This window comes from Alligator mississippiensis, chromosome 12 (genome assembly GCF_030867095.1).
Source record: "Alligator mississippiensis isolate rAllMis1 chromosome 12, rAllMis1, whole genome shotgun sequence".
Taxonomy (NCBI): Eukaryota; Metazoa; Chordata; order Crocodylia; family Alligatoridae; genus Alligator; species Alligator mississippiensis.
Genome location: NC_081835.1, coordinates 64,232,542 through 64,253,626, shown reverse-complemented (window position 1 = coordinate 64,253,626; position 21,085 = coordinate 64,232,542). Strand labels below are relative to the sequence as shown.

General features: G+C 39.8%; 1 protein-coding gene across 4 annotated transcripts in view; it reads left to right on the top strand.

Moving 5' to 3' along the window:
- C5 (complement C5) overlaps window positions 1-21,085 on the top strand; it is a 45,138-nt gene that overhangs the window by 8,065 nt on the left and 15,988 nt on the right. Inside the window, exons 6-27 of one of the 4 annotated variants that reach the window (XM_014603739.3) lie at window positions 2,110-2,192; window positions 2,364-2,454; window positions 2,828-2,933; window positions 4,137-4,263; window positions 5,717-5,832; window positions 6,059-6,259; window positions 7,047-7,250; window positions 8,726-8,935; window positions 9,159-9,308; window positions 9,961-10,090; window positions 10,515-10,580; window positions 11,073-11,273; window positions 12,971-13,061; window positions 13,776-13,852; window positions 14,790-14,929; window positions 15,628-15,849; window positions 16,541-16,601; window positions 17,188-17,277; window positions 17,541-17,753; window positions 18,208-18,283; window positions 19,998-20,157; window positions 20,813-20,908. In XM_014603739.3, coding sequence (XP_014459225.1) covers window positions 2,110-2,192; window positions 2,364-2,454; window positions 2,828-2,933; window positions 4,137-4,263; window positions 5,717-5,832; window positions 6,059-6,259; window positions 7,047-7,250; window positions 8,726-8,935; window positions 9,159-9,308; window positions 9,961-10,090; window positions 10,515-10,580; window positions 11,073-11,273; window positions 12,971-13,061; window positions 13,776-13,852; window positions 14,790-14,929; window positions 15,628-15,849; window positions 16,541-16,601; window positions 17,188-17,277; window positions 17,541-17,753; window positions 18,208-18,283; window positions 19,998-20,157; window positions 20,813-20,908 — 2,911 coding nt within the window. Of the gene's footprint in view, window positions 1-2,102; window positions 2,193-2,363; window positions 2,455-2,827; window positions 2,934-4,136; window positions 4,264-5,716; window positions 5,833-6,058; window positions 6,260-7,046; window positions 7,251-8,725; window positions 8,936-9,158; window positions 9,309-9,960; window positions 10,091-10,514; window positions 10,581-11,072; window positions 11,274-12,970; window positions 13,062-13,775; window positions 13,853-14,789; window positions 14,930-15,627; window positions 15,850-16,540; window positions 16,602-17,187; window positions 17,278-17,540; window positions 17,754-18,207; window positions 18,284-19,997; window positions 20,158-20,812; window positions 20,909-21,085 lie in introns of those variants that run through there. The other 3 variants (XM_059715705.1, XM_059715703.1, XM_019475954.2) reach the window with 3 other exon arrangements.

The window sequence follows — 21,085 nt, the reverse complement described above, 5'->3', positions numbered from 1 at the left end:
TTTTGACCTGTGTAGTCGATAATATCACTGATGACTGCTGCATGCATGTGTGCAACCGCAGCATGCAGGTGGCTAGGAATGCAGCAGGACAGCTTGGAGAGTAGCTTCCTGCCACTAAGTTTGTGGGGGCACCGGGGTGGGGGGCAGATCGAGGCCCCCACAGCGAGGGAGGGAGTACGGCAGGGGCATGTGATGCCCAGAGTGGCCATTAAATGTGACCCAGGAGTGGGACAGACTCGTGGGTGGCTTGTCCAGGGGACGCAGTGGGGAGGGAAGGGGGCTGGCTACCTGCCATTGCATGCACCCCCAGGGGAGGCATGGGTGGCCTGTGCCCTGCAGATTTGTGCAAGGGGTGAAGGCGGGCTGCCTGCTGTGGGCTTGGGGCTGCACCAGGCTCTTCCCAGAAGGGGACTGGGCTGGGGCTGCACTTGGGGCCAGCAGGAGTGGGGCGGGCAGTGGGGGTGCTGGGAGGAGTGGCTACAGGGTGGGCTATAGCGACCCCAAAATTCCTGATTAGCTTCCCTTCCCAGCACTGCTGCCACTGCCCGCCCTGCTTCCACCTGCCCCAAGCACAACCCTGGCCCAGCCCTCACATTGGGAAGAAGCCAGTGTAGACCCTGGCCCCAAGCCCACAGCAGGCAGCCTGCCCCCCAGGGGTGCATGTAGTGGCAGGGAGCCACCCTCCCTCTCATCCCCCTGCGCCCCCCCGGACAAGCTGCCTATGGCTCCATCCCACTCCTGGGCCGCATTCATTGCCCTGTCTGGACAGCCCCTGCCCTGCTCCCCCCCTCTGTCCCTCCCTCCCTCACCATGATCTGCTCCCCCCACATTCCTCTTCCCTTCCTTTCCACCCGCCTTTCTCCTCTCTACCCCCCATCCCCGATTTACCGGCTGGATGCTGCTCTCCAAGCTGCCAGGCTACATTCCTGTATATCAGCTATCAGATCAGTATCAGTCAATAATCAGCCATCGGCATCAACACAGTCTTTATCAGTGCACCCTTCTATGTTTTCTTGCTTGAACACATGGATGCTTGCATTTTAAGTCCAGTTAACACATCCTATGTGTAATATGTGACAGCCCTCAGATTGTCTGTGCTAGGATTTTAACGTTTTAACTAACACACATTAAAAATGCATAGTTTCCTGGTGTAGACCAGAGTACAGTTTAACACCCATACTTTCATCTAGCCTAAACTCAAATGTTTGCTCTAGCCACAAATGTCTGTGCTCTTATGAGGAATAAATGTTGAAGGTAGCGTACATACTAGCCTATGCAAATATGCCAAGTACCTCTGATTTACTTGGCTGTTACTTAAATCAAGGTAAAAATGTAGTGCAGATAAACCCAAAGTGGGCTAGCTTCATTAGAGGGGGAAAAAAGTCTAGTTATAACCTATGCTAAATTAACCTCTCAAGCTATGTTACAGTCCTAGTGAATGAAAGCAAAGTAGTTGTAGTACCTAGGTTAAAAAGAAGCTCCTTCAGGGTTTTTGAGTGATTAGGATATGCATTAAATTAATTTTGGGTTGTTCTGCATCAAGAAATTGTACTGCTGTTGGTTGGTCAGTTTATAAAGATTTAATTAAAATGGAACAAAAACCCTTCTGTGAACAGGGTTATACTGGGTTATTTTATTTTAGTTTAGTTTACACAGATGCGAACTAAATATCCTTAAGCAAGGCTTAGATCAATTCAAGAGTGCTCTCAAACAGTTGCACCTGTTTAACTGAATTGGTTTGAAATCTCATCTTCAGTTCAACCAGCACAAATCAGGATACAGTCTTCATAATGAGTCCTTGGATGAGGGACTGCATCAAAACCTGTAGAGGTAACCAGTGGTAAAGCAGGTAGCTACCTATTAATTACAAGTATATGTTAACTGCTTCAAAATGATTGCCACATAACAGCCTGATTAAATTAAACATATATTAGCAGAGCAGCACAATCTCTCGTCTTTATGAAACTGCATTGAAGATAAGTGCAATTTTGTACAGAGTTTTCTTCTCACCAACAAACTGTAGACTTTATTAAACAAGATTCATTCATATTTTTATTATTAGGCATACATTGTTTTTCATCTTAAAATGTTATTTTGCCTTTTTTATAGATATGGTACCTGGAAGATTGAAGCTAAATACAAGAAGAGCTTCACAACAACAGCTTTTACTAAATTTGAAGTTAAGGAATATGGTAATGTCTGATTGCTCATGGGCTTATTTTTCATTTCCATTAAATATGTAATTCAAATAATTTATCTAACATTTAATTAATTGGAGCCCATGCAATGACACCATAGTTGTTTTGCTTAATATTTTCAGTTAGGTTCAAATTATTATATTTAACTTTCTGCTTAATTTTTAGCAATGCCAAGTTTTTCCGTCTCCATAGAACCAGAATATAACTTCATTAGTTTTGAGAAATTTGAGAAATTCAAGATAACTATTCAAGCTAGGTAAGGAAAATTGGACTTGGTTGTAAACACATTCAGCTTTTCTTTACCTTAGTGAGTTGAATCCTCCTGTATCCAAAGATTCCCCACCCCATTTTTTTTCTTTCTATCTTTCTTTCTTCTCAAAAAGGTTACACCACTGCAGTCCTTTATGCAGTGGAAAATAATTGAATGCATCTTCCTTCAATGCTTGTCAACAGGTCTTAGCTTTGACTAGAAACATTTGCCAAGAACATATACATCTCTTTACTGTGCCCATTCTTGCTTAGGAGCCAATTCCTCATGAGAAATTAAGTGCATATGATATTTATAGTCAGCTTTGCTCTAGCCATTGAAACAGCAATTTAAAAGAGTATTTTATTGTCTTATTCTCAAGCTACTTTTATAACAAGGTGGTTGCCTGGGCAGATGTTTTTGTCCGTTTTGGAATAATTGAAGCAAATGAAAAAACAATGATGCCAAAAGCAATGCATGTAGCTGAGGTAAGAAAAAGATGACCCAGGTATTTTCACATCATATGCCTACTTCAGGCCTTAATAGAGTCTTTCCTTTGGATTAAACAGGAATTAGATCCAGCCCTCTGGTTGGGATTGTCACTTATTCAGTCAGTATTTCTATTGGAAATCCCTATTATAAGGAACATAAAACTTAATTTTGGACTGAAGCTTAGCAGGTCTTGTCTCAGCCAGAAAGCAGTTTCAGTTCAGCTTAATTATACATTTGCATAAAATGTAGATGTATCAGGAATGTCAAACCCAGGGCCTGCAGGCCAAATCTGGCCCATGGAGCCCCATTATCTGGCTTCTGGTCTATCCTGTTGACCCACATACTGTGCTGGGCAGCCTGATGCCACCCACAACAGTTGCTAGGGCTGGGTACCAAGCTGCACTGTCCATAGCACTCACTGGGGCTGGTCCTGACCTATGCTGCTCAAGAGTGGCTGGCCAAGGCAGGGCTGAGCCTAACTGCCTGTGGGGATGGGGAAAAAGGAACTGCACAGGCATCCTGGTTTGCATCAGTTAAAGGGAGACAATCGCTGTTTGCTTAGCCAGGACCTGGGCTGTGTTGCACGCAGCACATGCTTGTGTCAGCATCCTAGATTAGATCAGGCATGCAGGCTGGGGGGGGGCCTGGGGCTTGATCCAACCCATGGACCAGCCACGGGCCAGATGAGTTTGTCACTCCTGAGCTATATCAGTTCATGAAAGAATTTTTACACTAAAAATCATAGAATAAATGAAGATAATCGAATACAGAATAAATGGGCATTGTAGTACAGTGATGGCAAGACCCAAACAATTCCAAATTAAATGGATGTTCTTTGGGAGATCCTCCTATACCTCCAGTTTTTCTCTCTTTAGTTAGTTTGGTCTTCTGTGCAGTCGTTCAAAGATGATGAAAGGCCCACTCTTCCCTGAATGTCTTCGAATCTTCCCTCTCTACATTGCACCTAGGTCATACTAGTTTTGAGGACCTGTTGTGCAACTTGTGCCACTGGGTGGTTAATTACCAATATTTGAGGGAATTAATTCTATTCTCTTCTGTTAGAACATTTCATCCTTAGTTTCCTAGTAAACAGATTATGTGTGTAGCAACTTCTGAGAGAGAAACTGTTGAATCTTGTAGAAAATGTTAAAACTGTGAATAATAGAATAAATAATTTGTTAACCTTTATTTTTTATCAGATGACAAATGGAGTTGCAGAGATCAATTTTAATAGCAGAAATGCAGTTAGAGACATAGGCCGCCAAAGTCTAGAAGAATTAAATGGGGCATACCTATATATTGCAGCAACAGTGCTGGAGTCTGATGGTAAGGTGTTTCTGTCTCTCCTTTTGCTGGCTACAAAGCACGAACTCGCAGGATCATCATAAAATTCTAGTTTATTGGACGGATGCAAAAGTCAGACCATAAAACTTGGTGCTGATCCCCTCAAACGCACACATTCACGCACACACCCACACTCACAGTAGCTAGCTCTGAACACTAAGCACTGGTGTCAAGATATACCTAATCCCCAAGTGCTGGAGTCTGCCGTCGATGGCCCATTGAGGCTTCTTTCAGTGTGATGTTGCTGCAGAAGGGGGTTGCTGGCTGGTCCTTCTGGCTGGACAGGCAGGGTGCTGGTCAGGTCAAAGAGGGCGCCATTGGGGTTCATTCTTCGCTGCCTTTTTATCCCTCTCTGGCATACTTTGGTGACTCCCCAATTCTCAGGCTTACCCAATCCAGGGGTCGTTGACCTTGAGGGACGTCCCTCTTGGTAGCTGCTGGATGGCAGCTATCAGCCCCAGGGGTCACGTCCGCATGTACGTGCAGTCTCAGGAGTCCATTGATGAATTTTGATTGATTCACTGCCATGATGAATAGAGCTCTGGAAGTGGTTGATCAGGGGGTATTTCAGCCCCAAAGGTCTGTTTCCAGCGTTGATTAGGTCAAACAGGGCTTCCATACCTTTAACAATGAAGTTTCTGGGAATTCCTAGCTCTTTATTGATTCTTTCTTCTTCTTGGTCTCTGATTTTGTCGGTGTTAATTGCCGCTCATTAACATGCTTATCCAGACTAGCTACTGTGTAACACAATGAACCATGATTCATTCAGGGACCTGCTCCATACAGAGATTCCTGCCCTTGTTAACATTGTTGCATGGTACAACTGTTAAACTTAAAGTACATTTGTAAAAGAATCCACAAGCTCTATTTTCTCTACAAGTACACCTTCTATAAAAATAATAATGATATAATAAAAGAAAGAGAGAGAGGAAGGAAGAAAAGGTAGAAAAGAGAAAGCATCCCCGAAAGGGGCAAATACTAAAAGAGGGGCTTTTGCCATATGGAGCAGCTTCACATTTGAGGTGGGGGGCAGACAAAAGGGTTTCTTGCTACACTTTTAACACACTTATCTGCAAATCTGAATAAAACTGAGGAAGGAAAATTACACTGTTTAGACAAGGTTCTTTTTCAAATGTGCTTTTACCAAAATGGTATAAAGATGAAGGAGGATAAGTTAATATCACCCAGCACAATGTGGCATATTCTTAAAAGTATTAAAGTATTTCTTTCTTTCTTTCTTTCTTTCTCTCTCTCCCCCTCTCTTTTTCATAAGTTATATTTCATGCTGATAAGAGTTTGATTGTCATGGGCAAAGACTAAATAAAGCTTGAGGATAAGAAATTATTTGGGTTGCCTTTAAAAAGAGCCTTTGAGGGCAGATGGAGAAATGGGGTCCAAGAGTACATGTTTCAAAAGAGATACTATGTTTTGGTAGGTGGACATAGTGAAGAAGCTGAATTTTTTGGAGTCAAATTTGTCCTGTCTCCGTATAAATTGAACTTGGTTGCTACTCCTCTTTTTGTGAAACCTGGACTTCCATTCTCTATAAAGGTTAGTTAACATAAGCAACCTGGTTGCATGCAGTTATGTTTTCCTTTATCCATATTACGTAAGATCTGTCTGCTTCACCATGCTTTGAACATGCATGGTTGGATTTACTATTATGGAAGCATGACAGTAGCTGGGGAGGCTGTTCACTCTCTGATGCTCCTGCTCATGCTCGTATTTGAAGAATTATAAATTTTTTATATTAAATTGTATCTATTCTATTAAATAGGTGCAAGTGAAAGATACGTTGAGTCAGCCAGTTGGAAACCTCCCTGTAACTCTCACTGCAAATGTAGTTAATGAACAGATGGATTCAACTCATTTGGTACAAGAGGGCTCAGAATCTGGGAGGAGACAAACAAGCAGGACAGACGGAACCGCATTATTTATTGTTAATATTCCATCTGATAGCAAAACATTGGAGTTTCAAGTGAGTTAAATTCTTTTTGAATCATGTATTTCTTGTACAGTTCATACTCCCTTATGGTGTGCTTTGACTTGTTGACAGTATAGATAGAAAGATTTTACACACGAAACCAGGGAATTTGAAAATGTGACTATTTTGTAATCTAAGAGATGTTGTGAAAAATGCTGGAAATTACCAAATATGAGTATTATAGAGATTTCAGAAGTCCAATTTAGACAAGCACACAAAACTTCAGATATTGTTCATCCAAATGTTTATTAAACAAATTACACAGAAAAAGGCTTTCTAATAGGGATTTTTTTTGGTTTTGTTCTGGCTGGCTCAGAGAAATGGAGAGAATAGTGTTTACTGGTTGCATTTTGGATGTGCAGAGGCAAGACTGTAAGGCAATGGTTTGAGGTGTCTTTTATTAAAGTCATTCATATCACTCTTAAATTTAATGTTTCAATCCATTAAGTTTACACTATAATGTTTAATTTGTTAAAAGAAATATAATAATTGTGTTTAGAAATCAGGATGCCTTATTTCTGTTCCTTCTTTTATTATTGGCTGGAGGACTATTGGTGCTTAGTTTCTTTAAAATTAGTCCATGGAGTTAATTTACCTATCTATACAATAAACCAAAACTTTAAACAAAACAGTATTTGTTTCGCAATGGTTCTGAGGCTGGCTTGATTTTTAATTGAAGTATCTTTACTTTCTTCATGGAAGCTTTTATAGAAGTACAAAACATTTTAAGCTATTTATTTGTTGGCATAACATCTTTTAATACACCTGACATCATTTTTAGGTAAAAACAGCAGATCCAAGTCTTTCAGAAGAAAACCAGGCAACTGAACGCTATGAAGCAACAGCTTACTCATCTCTCAGCAAAAGCTATCTATATATTGACTGGGCTTCAAACCATAAAATGCTCCATGTGGGGGACCATATCAACATTAATGTGCATCCAAGTAGCCACTATATTCATAAAATATATTATTACAGCTATTTGGTAAGTAACAGATGTACTTTCACATTACAAGTTGGGGTGCCAGATATGCAACCCTTGCAATCAAAGTCCTAAGTTTGAGTTCAGAAAGCAGCTTCTTCCAAAGCTTCTGCATGCATATCCCATATAATACTGACATGGAGAAACAACTTGTAAAAATGAGTTAGAGTTTCCGTGAGCACTGTTAACCACTTGTCAGCAGCATTACATTTTATAATGTGAAGTCTGTAACTCAGAATTCCTGCATTTGAAAGGACGGTGCTGCCAGATAGCAGTTACAACAGTGGACAGCACCAAAGAACTTGTAGACCTGATTAAGAGCTGGAATTAGTCAAAGCACTTGAGCACTTGAACACATGCTTTCTTCATATTCTAATAATGTGTTTACCTAGGGAAATTGTTCATTTTCTTGTATTAAGAACTTCCACAGGAACTGGATGTATTTGCAGTTGGTTAGAGCAAGATTATGGGCAAACATCAAAAAAGCATTTGCAGAGCATATTGTGCTTCATTTTGGGGGTAGGGAGCAATGCCATGTTTGTTTTAGTTTAAATGTGGTCTAAGTAAGAATAATCTTTCCTACCCTGCCAGGAGAGATTAGGTATCTTGGATTCCTAAACTTGTTTTCAGGAATAGTGTTATATAACTTTGTATCTAAGAGTTGATAGGATGACATACATCATGAAAAACTGCTGCTGTCAGTTATGCTGTTATCTATTGATTAAAACACACGGTACATTATCATCTGTACACCTGTTGTTTATGCTTAAAAACACAATAATGTATATTTATTACATCAAGTGCATACAGTTTGTTAAACCTTTCAAATGTTTGATTTTTATTAAGCTCCAAATACAAGGAATTAATCTACTTTACATACTATTGTGTGGCTTAATGTTTGAAAAATGAATTGAGTTTCATATAAACATCATTTTGGGTTTTCATAGAATCATAGAAGTAGGGTTGGAAGGGACCTTGTAGATCTTCAAGTCCGACCCCCTGCCTGGGCAGGAGGAAAACTGGGCTCAATTGACCCCAGTCAGGTAGGCATCAAGCTGCTTCTTAAAGCCCCCCAGGGTAGGAGCCAGCACCACTTCCCTTGGAAGTTGGTTCCAGATCCTAGCCACCCTGACTGTGAAGTAGTTCTTACGGATGTCTAATCTAAACCTACTCTCCAACAACTTGTGGCCGTTATTCTGTGTTATCCCGGGAGGCGCTAGGGGAAACAAAGTCTCCCCCAAGCCCTTCTGGTCCCCCCTAGTGCGTTTATAGATGGTCACCAGGTCCCCCCTCAGCCTTCACTTGTGAAGGCTGAACAGGTCTTTTTTTTTCTTTTTCTTTTTTTTTTTCTCCAGTTAAGATGTGCAAGTGATATATTATTGACTCTACTTGCCAAAGTTTCTTCCTAAATAGGCAGAAATACTTGCTGCAATTTATTATTCTGGGATTGTCTTTTTCTTTTCTTTTCTATCTCATAGATTCTGTCCAAAGGGAAAATAATAAGCTTTGGAACTCAGGCTAGGATTAACGATACAGACTATGAACATGTAAGCTTTCAGCTAACCCAAGATATGGTTCCTTCAGCCCGTCTTCTTGTCTACTACATTGTCACTGGAGAGAACACTGCAGAATTAGTAGCTGATTCGGTTTGGCTGAATGTAGAACAGAAATGTGGGAACAGCCTTGAGGTAACTAATAGAATGTGCCTTAAAAGTTCTATGTTTTTTTAATTAAGTAGCGCATTCACTGTGTGAGCAAAATTCTTCTCAGAGCTACTGTAATACTTCCTGAAAATGTTACTTCCATCTCAGCTTTTCACCTCTCTTAGCTTTTCCCAGTGTAAGTTTTTTTTTTTGTTTTGTTTTTTTTTTGTTTTTTTTTAAAGGACCTATATTTGTTTTCAATTTATAGATTAAACTATCATCCAGACAAGAGTCTTATAAGCCGGGAAAGAACATACCGTTTTACATGAAAACCCAGTTCAGTTCTTTCGTTACTTTGTCATCTATGGACAAAGCCATATATGGAGTTGCTGGGACCAGAAAGAGGTCTATGGAAAGAGTTAAGTAGGATCTAGAAAAGAAAAATGAATCTTGTATCTGGAAGTTGCTATTGTTCCATGCGTTCAGCCAGTCTGATAATAGGATGTGGAACTTTTCCCCTCTATCACAGGTTTTGGTCTAGTTGAGCAATCAAAAAACCCACCAAAAAAACACCAAACATTTCTGATATGTACTTATTCAGTGGGAAAGAGTTGTGTGTCCAGATTTTACATCACCAAAAGCATTATTGGAGAGCTTCATGTCTGTGAATAGGCATGGAAGTTTCTGTCTTGGTAGTGATCGTTTCATGTTAGGGCTTGAAAGCGCACTGGTAGGATAACATATATCACTGTATATGCACACTGTAACATAGACCACTGTAACATATACTGTTCTAGTTTAGCGGTCAGCACTCTTTGCAAATTACTTATATATTTTTAATTAATTTTGGCTGCCACTGAAAGTGACATAAACTCAGAAGTTAAATGTTGTAGCTATTTAACAACACCTCATAGTGGCTTTACCCGACAGGTTAGTACAGGTGAGAATAGTAAAATTGAATTAGTGGCAGCCTTGTATCATTTACTGATTAAAGTGGCTTATAGATGCTCGCAGGTCTCATGAGTCATATCCTACATTAAAGTTATGTTCTGGTTTATTTTTTCCTACAGGTAATGCTAGAATTGGAAAAGAGTGATCTTGGATGTGGTGCTGGAGGAGGACAGAACAATGTTAACGTATTCCGCTTAGCTGGGCTTACATTTCTAACTAATGCTAATGCAGATGATTCAAAAGAAGCAGGTAATCTATCACCTTTTAACCATGAAGGTGTTAATCTGTTTTTTGTTTTTCTCCAGCCTCATATTGCATCTTGTAGCTATTATGTTGCAAAGTAATTATATAATAATGAAAAGTAGCTGTACTGGAATTGTAGTCACCTAACTACACACACACACTAACTAGTGTGTATAGTGTATAAGAATTGTGATTATATATTTTGCTCCCCAGATCTGCGCAGGTCCCTTCCAACCCTACCAGCTATTTAAAAAAAATCTTAGATTTTAAAGCCTAAAGCAATTATAGCTTCATTTGCGATTAATTAAAGTAAACACTGCCCCTAGGTCACAGCTACATTCTAGAAAATAATTAAACTAATTTATTTTGCAGATGGGATAAATGTTTGGGAAAAAAACTTTATAACATTTCCATTTTATTTTTTAAACAGATGAGATTTGTGCTGCAATTGTACGATCCAAACGATTTGACTTCAAGGAGGAAATAAAGAAAAGAGGTTGTTCAAAAGTTTTATTTTTAAGTTTAAAAGTATAGAAAAAGAAGAGACAAATTGGGAATCAGGAATCTGAATGTTTCTGTATGGCCCTTAATTCCTTCCTCTGTGGCTTCCAGTGGTACTAGTAACATCTGTATTGTGGGTTACTATCCTCAGTGACTGGACTGAGATCACCAGTTCATATCATATACCCCTTAGAGGTAGCCAAATGTGATTATAACTTCTATAGCTGCCTTTATATTGTAAAATGTAATTTGTCTCCTTTTTCTTATGCATTTTAAAATTTTTGATTCAGTAGTATAGTACTAATTTGAAGAGGCCATTTTGAGCACCAGCTTTTAGAAAAATAAGAAGGTAGGTTTCCCTCAAATCTTTATCCAGAGCAGTAATGTAGAGGAAATCATTTTGGTGTGACTACTTAAAATGCATTTTTAGAAGAATGGCTGTATCTCAAGGGAGAGGATTGTTCAATTTATTTCATTATTATTTCAGCATCCCGATATGTACTTGAAGCAGTTCGTCAGTGCTGCATGGATGGAGTAAGAGCCTATCCAGTCAGTGAGACTTGTGCAGAAAGAACTAAACGAGTTCAGGGTGGCCCAAAGTGCTTATATGCATTTCAAGATTGCTGTGAATATGCAAATCAACTGCGTCAGCAAGAGCCCAACAAAGTTCTAATGTTGGCACGAAAGCGTAAGTCTTGGGGGTTTTAATCCTTGTGTGGGTGCGTGCACGTAGCTATGAGACGCATGTAGTAGAGTACGGTTTAGGTGTCTGTGCAAAGCTTTGGTCCCTGATTTGATTCATCCCGATTTGGTGGCCGAATCTCTGAATCGAATCAGAGGACCCTTTAATCACTCTGAATCAAATCGGAACCCTCCGAATTGATTCAGAAACATTCGGCGATTCGAACATAGAGACAGCTTTAAATGTTTTTTCTACATACCTCAAGGTAGCAGGGGCTCATGAGTGCTGCGATGCTTAGGCGCATGGAGTGTCCCACAAGCATGGGGGGCTCCCCAGTGCACTTGGCAGCAGACCTGGAAGTGGACCAGAAGCACAGTCCACCTCCCCCACTCATGCCCCCCACCTGGCTCAGCCATTGGTGCCTCCTGGGTCGGAGGGGGCACCCAAGGACCCCTGTGCCTGATGGCCGAGCCAGGGGGGCACAGGGGGAGCCTCCAGCATGCTCCCTGGCTGACCTGGAAGTGGACCAGAAGTAGTTCTGGTCCACTTCCGGGTGGCTGCCGACCTTGTGGGGGGCCCCCCCGTGCTCCTGTGGGATGCTCCATGCACCCCAGCATCGCACCGATCATAAGCTGTGCCTGCTACCTCAAAGTATGTAGAAAAAGCATTTAAAGCTGTGTCTATGTCTGAATGGCCGATTCTCCGAATTGGTATTGAATCTTTAGATGCAGATTCGGCCCAGCTGAATCAGGGACAGTGATTGAATCAATGAATCAAATCACTGTCCCCGATCTGGGCCAAATCTGAATCGAATAGGGCCTGCTTCGCACACCCCTATGCTGAAGCTGCAGTGTCTGGTGAGGTTGTTCCATCATTAATTTAAATGGGTACCAAGAACCTATGTTCTACATGCTTCAGGATGGGTAGGTCTCTGTACCATCAAGCTTGTCCAGGGACCATGGCAGGAAGCAATATTTCTGACCTTATTGCCTTTAGGCACACTGGAGCTAGGACAGGAGATGAGAGGAGTTACATCCTGGACACGACATGGATGCAAACCCTTCACTGCAATGTCATGGTCAAATCCCCTACCCAACTAGGCCATTGAGTATTAGAGATCTCAGCACAGAGAGGAGAGTAGGAGTCTGAGTTTCCTCCTAGCTATGCACCCAAGATGGGCCAAAGGGCAATCTGTATATTCCTAATGCTTTCAGATCCACCAGCAGCACACCTTGGTTAATAGCAGTACATTTGTGTTGTGCAGATGGATGCATTGAGATAATGGTAGCTTGTTGTGAAAGCATTCAAAATACATTTTTCATGTACCAAAGCCAATCAGAAGTAAAGATTTTGAGTAATAGAATGATTATGATTGAATGGTGGGTAAAGTGGGTATGAAATGCTGGGAATCCCTGTATTTCTTTGTTTAGCCCTGTCTTTGCTACTTCTGAGGTGCTCCTGAAAACACAGATCTCCAGACATTTTGTGGAGACCCACCTGCTTGTCTTGTGATCTCTATCTAGCATGGCTGAAAGTGGCAGTGGGAAGTGGGGGGTCTCATCAGAGCAGATTCACTGCCTCATTTCCATAATGCATGTGCAGAGCAGGATTGAGTGGGCAAGGCTTGCCTGTGAGCTCCATTACCTGGAGAGCCCCAGAACTGGTACAGATGCACCCTTTTTTATCTTTTTTTTTTTTTCCAGAATTTGAGGCTTTCCTGGATCTGGTTAAACCAGAGGTTCGAAGCTATTTCCCTGAAAGCTGGTTATGGGAAGTCCACCAGGTTCCCCAAGGGTACTTTTTTTTTTTAATCATTTACTATCATTTGAGAAAAAGACATCCTTGCTGCTAAGGGAAATGATTATGGTCCCTATTTTTTATACTGACTCAAAAGGACATTTCTGCAGACCAAATTATCGTGCTAGGCAAGTAGGCAGCAGTGCCTTTAAACATGTTATGCTGCTCCCTGTGGGCTGCCTCCTAAAATGGAAGCACAATGCAGCTGTTTCCACTATCCTGAGCTGGCCGATTAGCACAGCTGAGTAACAGTGCCAAGTAGCATGAAGTATTCAGAGGCGCTGTGCTTGGCACAGTAAGTTAGCTACGGCTAACAGGGCAGTAAGTTCATCCTTTGCAGTTCTTTTTGCAACTGACAGAAATGTTTTTCAGCTGAACAGTTTTTCTTTCATTTGTCCCAAAGTTACATTGTTAAACCTTTTGGGGCATTATGTAGTTATTCCACTTTAGTACTGCTCATTTAGCTTAGTTTTAAAGTTATAGTCCTTCAAGAGCAACCCATATTAAGCCTAATCAGACCAATAATTTTTTTTTAGTGTTCAAAAACCAATAGCTTCAGATCCTTCAGAACTTCTTATCTTGTCTGAATCTATGTTAGACATTGAAACCTTTTCTGGATTGAATCTGTGTAGTACTATGTCAGTTATCTGTATTAACAAATGAATGGAAACATATAAATATACTCATCCACAAAAATAATTTTAAATACAGATCAAAGAGTCTTCCAGTTACTCTGCCTGATTCTCTGACTACATGGGAAATACAAGGTGTTAGCATTTCAGATAAAGGTAAGCCCTTCCACCCCACTTACTGATACCTAAAAGAATTAGGTGCACTGGATTTAGTTTGTTTTTGCAAAATTTCTCTTTGATTGCCATATGTTCATAATTTAGTTGCATGTTCCCAACATCCTGAGTGCTTGCTCCAGTGCCAGTCTCTTTCCCAAGACACAAAGTCTGAGAGCACTAGTGGGGCACATGCTGAGAACCCCTGTAAAAAAAAACAACCTGTTTACTCTGCCCAATTGCTGGGCTCAGCCCTGTGCAAGAGTGAGAGCTGGGTCTTGTTTTTCAGCAGTCTTGGCCAAGAGGCAGTGTAGACATGGCCTGTGATGCTATTATTCTATTTTTCAAGTGTAATGAAGCATAGATCATTGCTTCTAGAATCTGGATAATGAAAATGTAACAGAGAATAAGTTTGTTAGGGAAAAATAAAGGGAGTATAATCATAATAATCTGATTTTTAAGCATGATTTTCATCTAAATTAATTAAATTTGTTTCTATTCAGTATTTGTCAGAAGTTAAAACCTGTGCATCTCTGTATTACAATCATAATATAGGATGCTAAACAAAATTAAGTTTCACAGTTAAATTTAAAGAAAGGAATTTGATTGCTTGAGGAGAGGGAGAAGGAAAAATTCCTGGTAGAGGTGGTAGTACCACTGAACAAGCAATTTAGGACTTCAGGAAGGAGAGATCGGAGCAGAAGTCAGGTTTGGAGGGTAGAGCGAGTATGTGATGTGAGTGGACAGATAACAGCTCAGAAAGGGAGGTAAAGCAAATCTGGCTATTTCAGAAAAAAAACCAAGCTACCAATATCAAAGCAGATTTTTGTAGATGGCTAAGAAACCAGTAAAGACAATGAAGTTGCAAGGACTTAAGTGGATGTGTTGCTTACTTCATGTAATAATCCAACTATACGCAGTTGTGTTTAATTTTTTATAGGTATATGTGTGGCTGATCCACTTGAAGTGCAGGTTTTTAAAGATGTCTTCCTGAGCATGCATATACCTTATTCTGTTGTGCGTGGAGAACAAATTAAATTAAAAGGATCTGTTTACAACTATGGAACTTCCACGCTTAAGGTAATTTGTATAAGTTTTATAGACATATTACTTTATTAAAGGATTTGTCTCTTCTATGATTCAGCATATGTGCCTGGGTCAGGATTCTTCACTACCTGAGCTAAATTAAGATAGTGAATTCAGACAGTGGTTCCAGTGAAGAAGTGGCAGTTCTAGGCTTCTGTATGGGCTGTGCAAATGGCTGGGAACTCTGGGTATTTATTTTGTGTGATTACCTTGAATCGAAGCCTGGACTTTTGTATCTTCACTTTGCCCGACAAAGCTAGATAAAAGTAAGCGTAAGTGTGTCTTTTGTTCTCCCATTGTACATCCAAATGCAGCATGAGTATTTTGCCAGTCATTACAAGCTGTGTATTCTTTGGGGCAGGGAGACTGCATCTTTCTCTAGGCTTGAAATAGCCTAAAAACCTTTTCCTACTATCCCAATATAAGTAGTTAAAAGTAATGATATAATTCCTTTGCTTCTGCTCAGAAAATTGAATTTGAAACTTCAAATATAGGATGGCTTAACTGGTTTTACTTATTTCAAAGGTAGGAAAAAAATGTCTAGCAATGTAGCATACAACCACGTAGTAACACTAACTATTATAATTTTAACATTTTCTTAATAAAGTTTTAAATTTATTTATGGACGCATGTGTTTCACAGTTGTTGCTTATAACATGAGTAAACATTCAAAATCTTTGCTGATGTTTCAGTTCTGTGTTAAAGTAGCTGCTGGAGAGGGAATCTGTTTGTTTGGAGAATCTTCAACTGGTCTGCAGAGGATGCGGAATTGTAAATTTAGCAACATAGAGAGTTCTTCTGTCTCATCAGTAACCATCAGGCTGCTGCCTTTGGAATTAGGTCTTCACACAATCAACTTTACACTGTACACTGGCCGGGACAGTGAAATTTTAGTGAAAACATTACGTGTTGTGGTAAGATCAAAACCCTTTTTAGAGCTTATCCTCATTTCAGATAAATGTGGTTGAAATAAGTGATTGATATTTATGCAAATATATTCATATGGCTACATTTTGCTATTACTAAATCCAGATGCCATATGTAATTTATTTGTATTAAAAAAATGCCCATCATTCTCCTGGGTTCTGTAATATAATACAACTTGTATCATTCTGATTAATAGAGGAGCACTTTTCCAATGAGCTCCACTGTAGTGTATGTAGAAGTTACAAAAAATATTTCTTTCATACTTTTCACACACAAAACTCCCCTAGACTCCCTCAAGAATTATTCAGTGGAGCAACTGAGAGATTGGGCTCTTAAACAGTTACCTTTTTGAAAATGATATTTGCTTATTGTAACGCAGACTGGAGAATTCTGTTTGTTTAGTTGTTTGCATTATTCAAATGCTAAAGCACACTTTATGGAAAGCTATATTTATTACTGTTTTATCATTCCTACCAACTTAGTTTACACTTGTTGTTAACTTAGGTTGAAGATTTTGTTCTTAAAATAGAGAGCAGCAGGAAAAATCTCTAAGAAAAATAAAAGACAATTTTGATGGAGTCTAATTCATATTTTTTTTAATTATTCATTTTGAAAATATATTCAATTAAACAAACGTGTTTTGATATGCTACCTATTTTTGTCTTTCTTTTTTTTCAGCCAGAAGGCATTAAAAAGGAACTTAATGCAGGTTTCACTCTGGATCCAAAAGGTGTTTATGGTATGGAGAATTATTTTTTTTATTCCATTATCTATTTTTTTTTTTCACTCTTCCATCCCAAACAAGCATGAAAATCAAGTTTAAAAAATGTAGTTTTCCTCATGGTACAACCGTCACATATTCCTTCCTTGAGATTTCTTGTCCTCTATCCAGAGACTAATAGAATCCACTTTAAAGCGGTTTGCCTTTTTAAAGTTTTGTAGTAAGTGGAATCTTATATGGAATGAAGACTTTTTTCTTCTACAACCAAACAAGCTCAATTATAGTCAAACGTTTCCTAGAATAGAAAATGATCCAGTTTAACTAGAGATGAATCCAAGCCACAACATTTATGTCAAGATAAGTACTGTTCTAAAAGGGAAGTGCCAGTTTAATCTGTTACCAAATCACCAAATACACTTTTCAAAGATCAGTGTTGTTTGGATCTGGATTTTGGACTCATCTAGTTCTAAAAAAAATTCATATGTTTCTTTGCTAACATGTCAAATAGATGTGGCCTCAAATCTGAACGGACAGGACTATGGGATCTGAATTTCACTGACACATAAATAAGACTATATTTTATGCGTATATTTTTCAATTTCAGGTTCAGTCAGAACAAGACAAGAATTTCGACACAGGGTACCATTTAATATGGTACCCAAAACGAAAATGGACAGGACTGTGAGTGTAAAAGGTAAAATAGATGCAGTTTTTTATTTTTCTTTTTTTCCTACCTTCCTACCTGTTTCCAGCTAGCTTCCTCTCCTGCTCCCATCCAACTGACTATACTCCGGTTCCCTGTTTTTTGCGGAAAAGTCTCTGTACACTAGCCTTTCCTTCAGAAAACGTACAATCTGATCTTTAGTGACATGTAATAAAAATATATTTTCTTTAACTATCACAGGCCAAATTCTGCCCTTGGATACCATTTAAGTCAGCGTTTGTTTTTCTTCACAGGACAACTTATGGGTGAAGTAATCTCTGCAGTCCTCAAACCTGAAGGTGTTGGTTTTCTTACTAATTTGCCCAAGGGCAGTGCAGAGGCTGAGCTTATGAGTATTGTACCAGTGTTTTATGTGTATCGCTACCTGGAAGAGACCAGTAACTGGGATTTACTTGGCACTGAAATCTTGACTTCAGAAGTGAAGATGAAGAGGAAGATGAAAGAAGGTAAAAAAAATGTATTCTCCAATTTCTTGCCTTGTTCCAAAGTTTTTTAGGGACTTATTGAATAGGAGAGTTAATTACTTTACGAAAATGTGATGATAATGATACATAGTTTATATAATATTTTTAACTAAAACTGTTTGAGCTATTTTTTATGTAACATTTCTGTAAATAATAAGCAAATAACAAGAATACTTTGATTCCCGGTAAGGCATCTGTGCAGCAAGTGCTGTAAATATATACTTTTGTAATTTGTAGGTAATACAGTTTTAGTTGATATACCCTTCTGGGGATATAAACACTTGGATGAACTGGAACATGACCATTCTTTGCCTTGTTTAGAAACCAAATGACTAAAGGACAACATTAAAAGAAGGCAAATTTTGACTCTTGAGTGATCAAACCATTTCATACAAATTGTGATTCAGAAGCACTGTGTCTTTTATGTCTCCCTTAGGAATTGTAAGCATATTGTCATTCAGAAACCCAGACTTCTCTTACAGCATGTGGAAGGATGGGAAACCCAGCACTTGGTGAGTTAAATAGACCAGTCTAATTCAGTTGCATTGGAAAGGTTTGATTCAGTTCCTTGCTTCCATGCAGTGACTGAGGCTTAATTAAGGGCAATATTTTGAACCAAGCAGAGCATGTGACCTAATGCATGCCAGAGAAGGAGGATCTGTTTAAGTGGGAGACTGCAACTTGATTAAATTAAAATTGTGTGTGGCTCTGTGCTCCAGCCTCCTCTTGGGTATTTTAATAAGTTCCCATATGGATTACAAAGATCCCATGATGCAATCAACTAAAACCAGTAGCTTGAGACAGTTCATCTTCAGCCTATCCCCATGATTTAGGGCTAAAAGTTTTTTCTTCCTGCCCTTGCTTAAGATGGTTTAAGGCCATCAGTGGGCAGCACATAGGTCAATAAAAACTTCTGGGAGAAGGAATCCACAGCATACATGCAGGCTGGGGAGTTCCCTTCTTGAAATCACAGAGGCAGAAAGGGATCTTGGAGTCATTATTGACTCCAAGATGAACATGAGCTGCCAATGCCAGACCGTAACCAGCAAGGCCAGCCACACCTTGTCATGCATCCAAAGGTGCAACTCAAGCCGGTCCAGAGAGGTGATCCTCCCCCTCTATGCGACTTTGGTCAGGCCGCAGTTGGAGTACTGCATCCAGTACTGAGCACAGCACTTCAAAAGGGATGTGGCCAGCCTGGAGAGGGTTCAGAGGAGGGCCACCTGCTTGGTGAGAGGGCAGGAGGACAGGTCCTACGAGGAGAGACTGAGGGACCTGAACCTGTTCAGCCTCAGCAACAGAAGGCTGATGGGGGACCTGGTAGCTGCCTACAAACTCATCAGCAGAGATCAATAGCAAATAGGTAGAGCCCTTTTCTCCCCAGCACCACCTGGGGTGACAAGGAACAATGGTAATAAGCTGATGGAGAACAGGTTTAGGTTAGAGATCAGAAGGCAATATTTTACAGTTAGGGTGGCCAAAATCTGGAACCAGCTTCCCAGGGAAGTGGTCCTCGCCCCTACCTTGGGCAAATTCAAGAGGAGGTTGGATGATCACCTGTCTGGGGTCTTGTGACCCCAGCATTCATTCCTGTCTCTGGCAGGGGGTCAGGCTAGATGATCTGTTCAGGTCCCTCCTGACCCTAGCTACTATGAAACTATTCTGGTCTCCCTTCTACTCTCTGCACAAGATCCACTGTTGAAAGCTGTGGGGTGTCATTTACTCTTGGAGTTGTCCCTTAGGCATTTTTCTGCACTGAACTTCAACCAGAATTTTTGGCAACAAGCTAACAGCTTTGCCTTCCTAATAACAGAGGAGCAAATCCTATTCTTGTTGTTTGCTCTTTCAACCCAGGTGTGCCTCCTTGGCAATTAAGGAATGCAAAGTAACAACATTCTAACCATTTTGGCCCAAGGGCAGGTGATTAGCCAGATACACAGCACCATAGAAACACTCCTTTCACACTACTCAAACATAAAGGAGCAGGGAGGGACAGTTTACAGTAAGGTCTTATCAAGAGTATTGCTATTAATCTGTGCACAGTAGTCCATGAATTTAAGTGGTAATTCCACTCATGGATCATGGGCAGATTGCTACAGAAAGAAGCTATCAAACAGGATTTGCTATCTCAAATTAGACAGCTGGTATTATAAACTAAGAAAAAAAATACTAACCCTCTAAACAGGCTTATCAGACTATCCATATTTTGTCTGATTTGTTTGGCAGGTTGACCGCTTTTGCCTTAAGGATTTTTGGACAAGTTAGTGAATATATTGATCTGGATCACATTTCTGTTTGTAATTCACTTGTATGGCTTACTGATCGTTGTCAGATGTCTGATGGATCATTCAAGGAACTTTCAAGTTATCAGGCAGTGAAACTACAGGTATGAAAACAGAACATTTCATTTGTTCATTGTTTAAAAGTTGTAAGGCACTTCATTTTATTTGACCCAACTGCAATGGTGGACCCTTGCTCAGCAAAGTCCCTAAGCATATGCTTAAATGTTTTTGCTGAATCATGGTCTTAAAGATAATTTTTCTTGAATCCACTAAATTACACTCAAGAGGCGTAACAAAATGGTTTGGTGGCAGCACCCATTCCTGTGCACCCTTTAACACCCCTAGTTACACTACTGGTTTCTATACATGTTTGTAGCTCTCTATCACTAGTTCTAAATTAATTTTCACTGGAGCACAATGCTTCATATTTTAATAAGTCTTCCTATTACTGGTAGTTACATACCACTTCTTAGAAGATGTAAAAGCAGCACGTATATTGCTTCTTTGTAATGATAATATAAAAATCCTGGAAGTATTGGCTTAATGCATCTGACTTTTGGTCTGGCTTTGGTCTATTTTTTAAATGAGCTGCCCTCTTTAAAAATAGGATATATTTTTAAGTTACAAATAAAAATCCTGTTGAACTAATATTACTTACAGAAACTTCTGTACAATCCCAGAACTAAACAGAAACATCATTCCTTCTTTTAAATGAACACCTTTGTTTTACCTAATTTTATTTCCATATTTGGATTTTAGGGTACTTTACCTAAAGAAGCCAAAGAAAAAGCTTTGTATCTCACAGCCTTTACTGTCATTGGAATTGAAAAATCAATTCACATGTGTCCAGTACAGGTAAGTAACATTTGAATTTAAAATGTGAATCCCCAAGTCCAGTCACATGCTGGGCTTTGCACTATTGTTCTTCTCCTGCCCCAGCACTGATCCAGAGACAGCTTGGGACTGATCATGAGCATCTGGAATGATCTTAATCTAATATACCTCAGAGGCAAAGCTTATCTCTCTTATCCT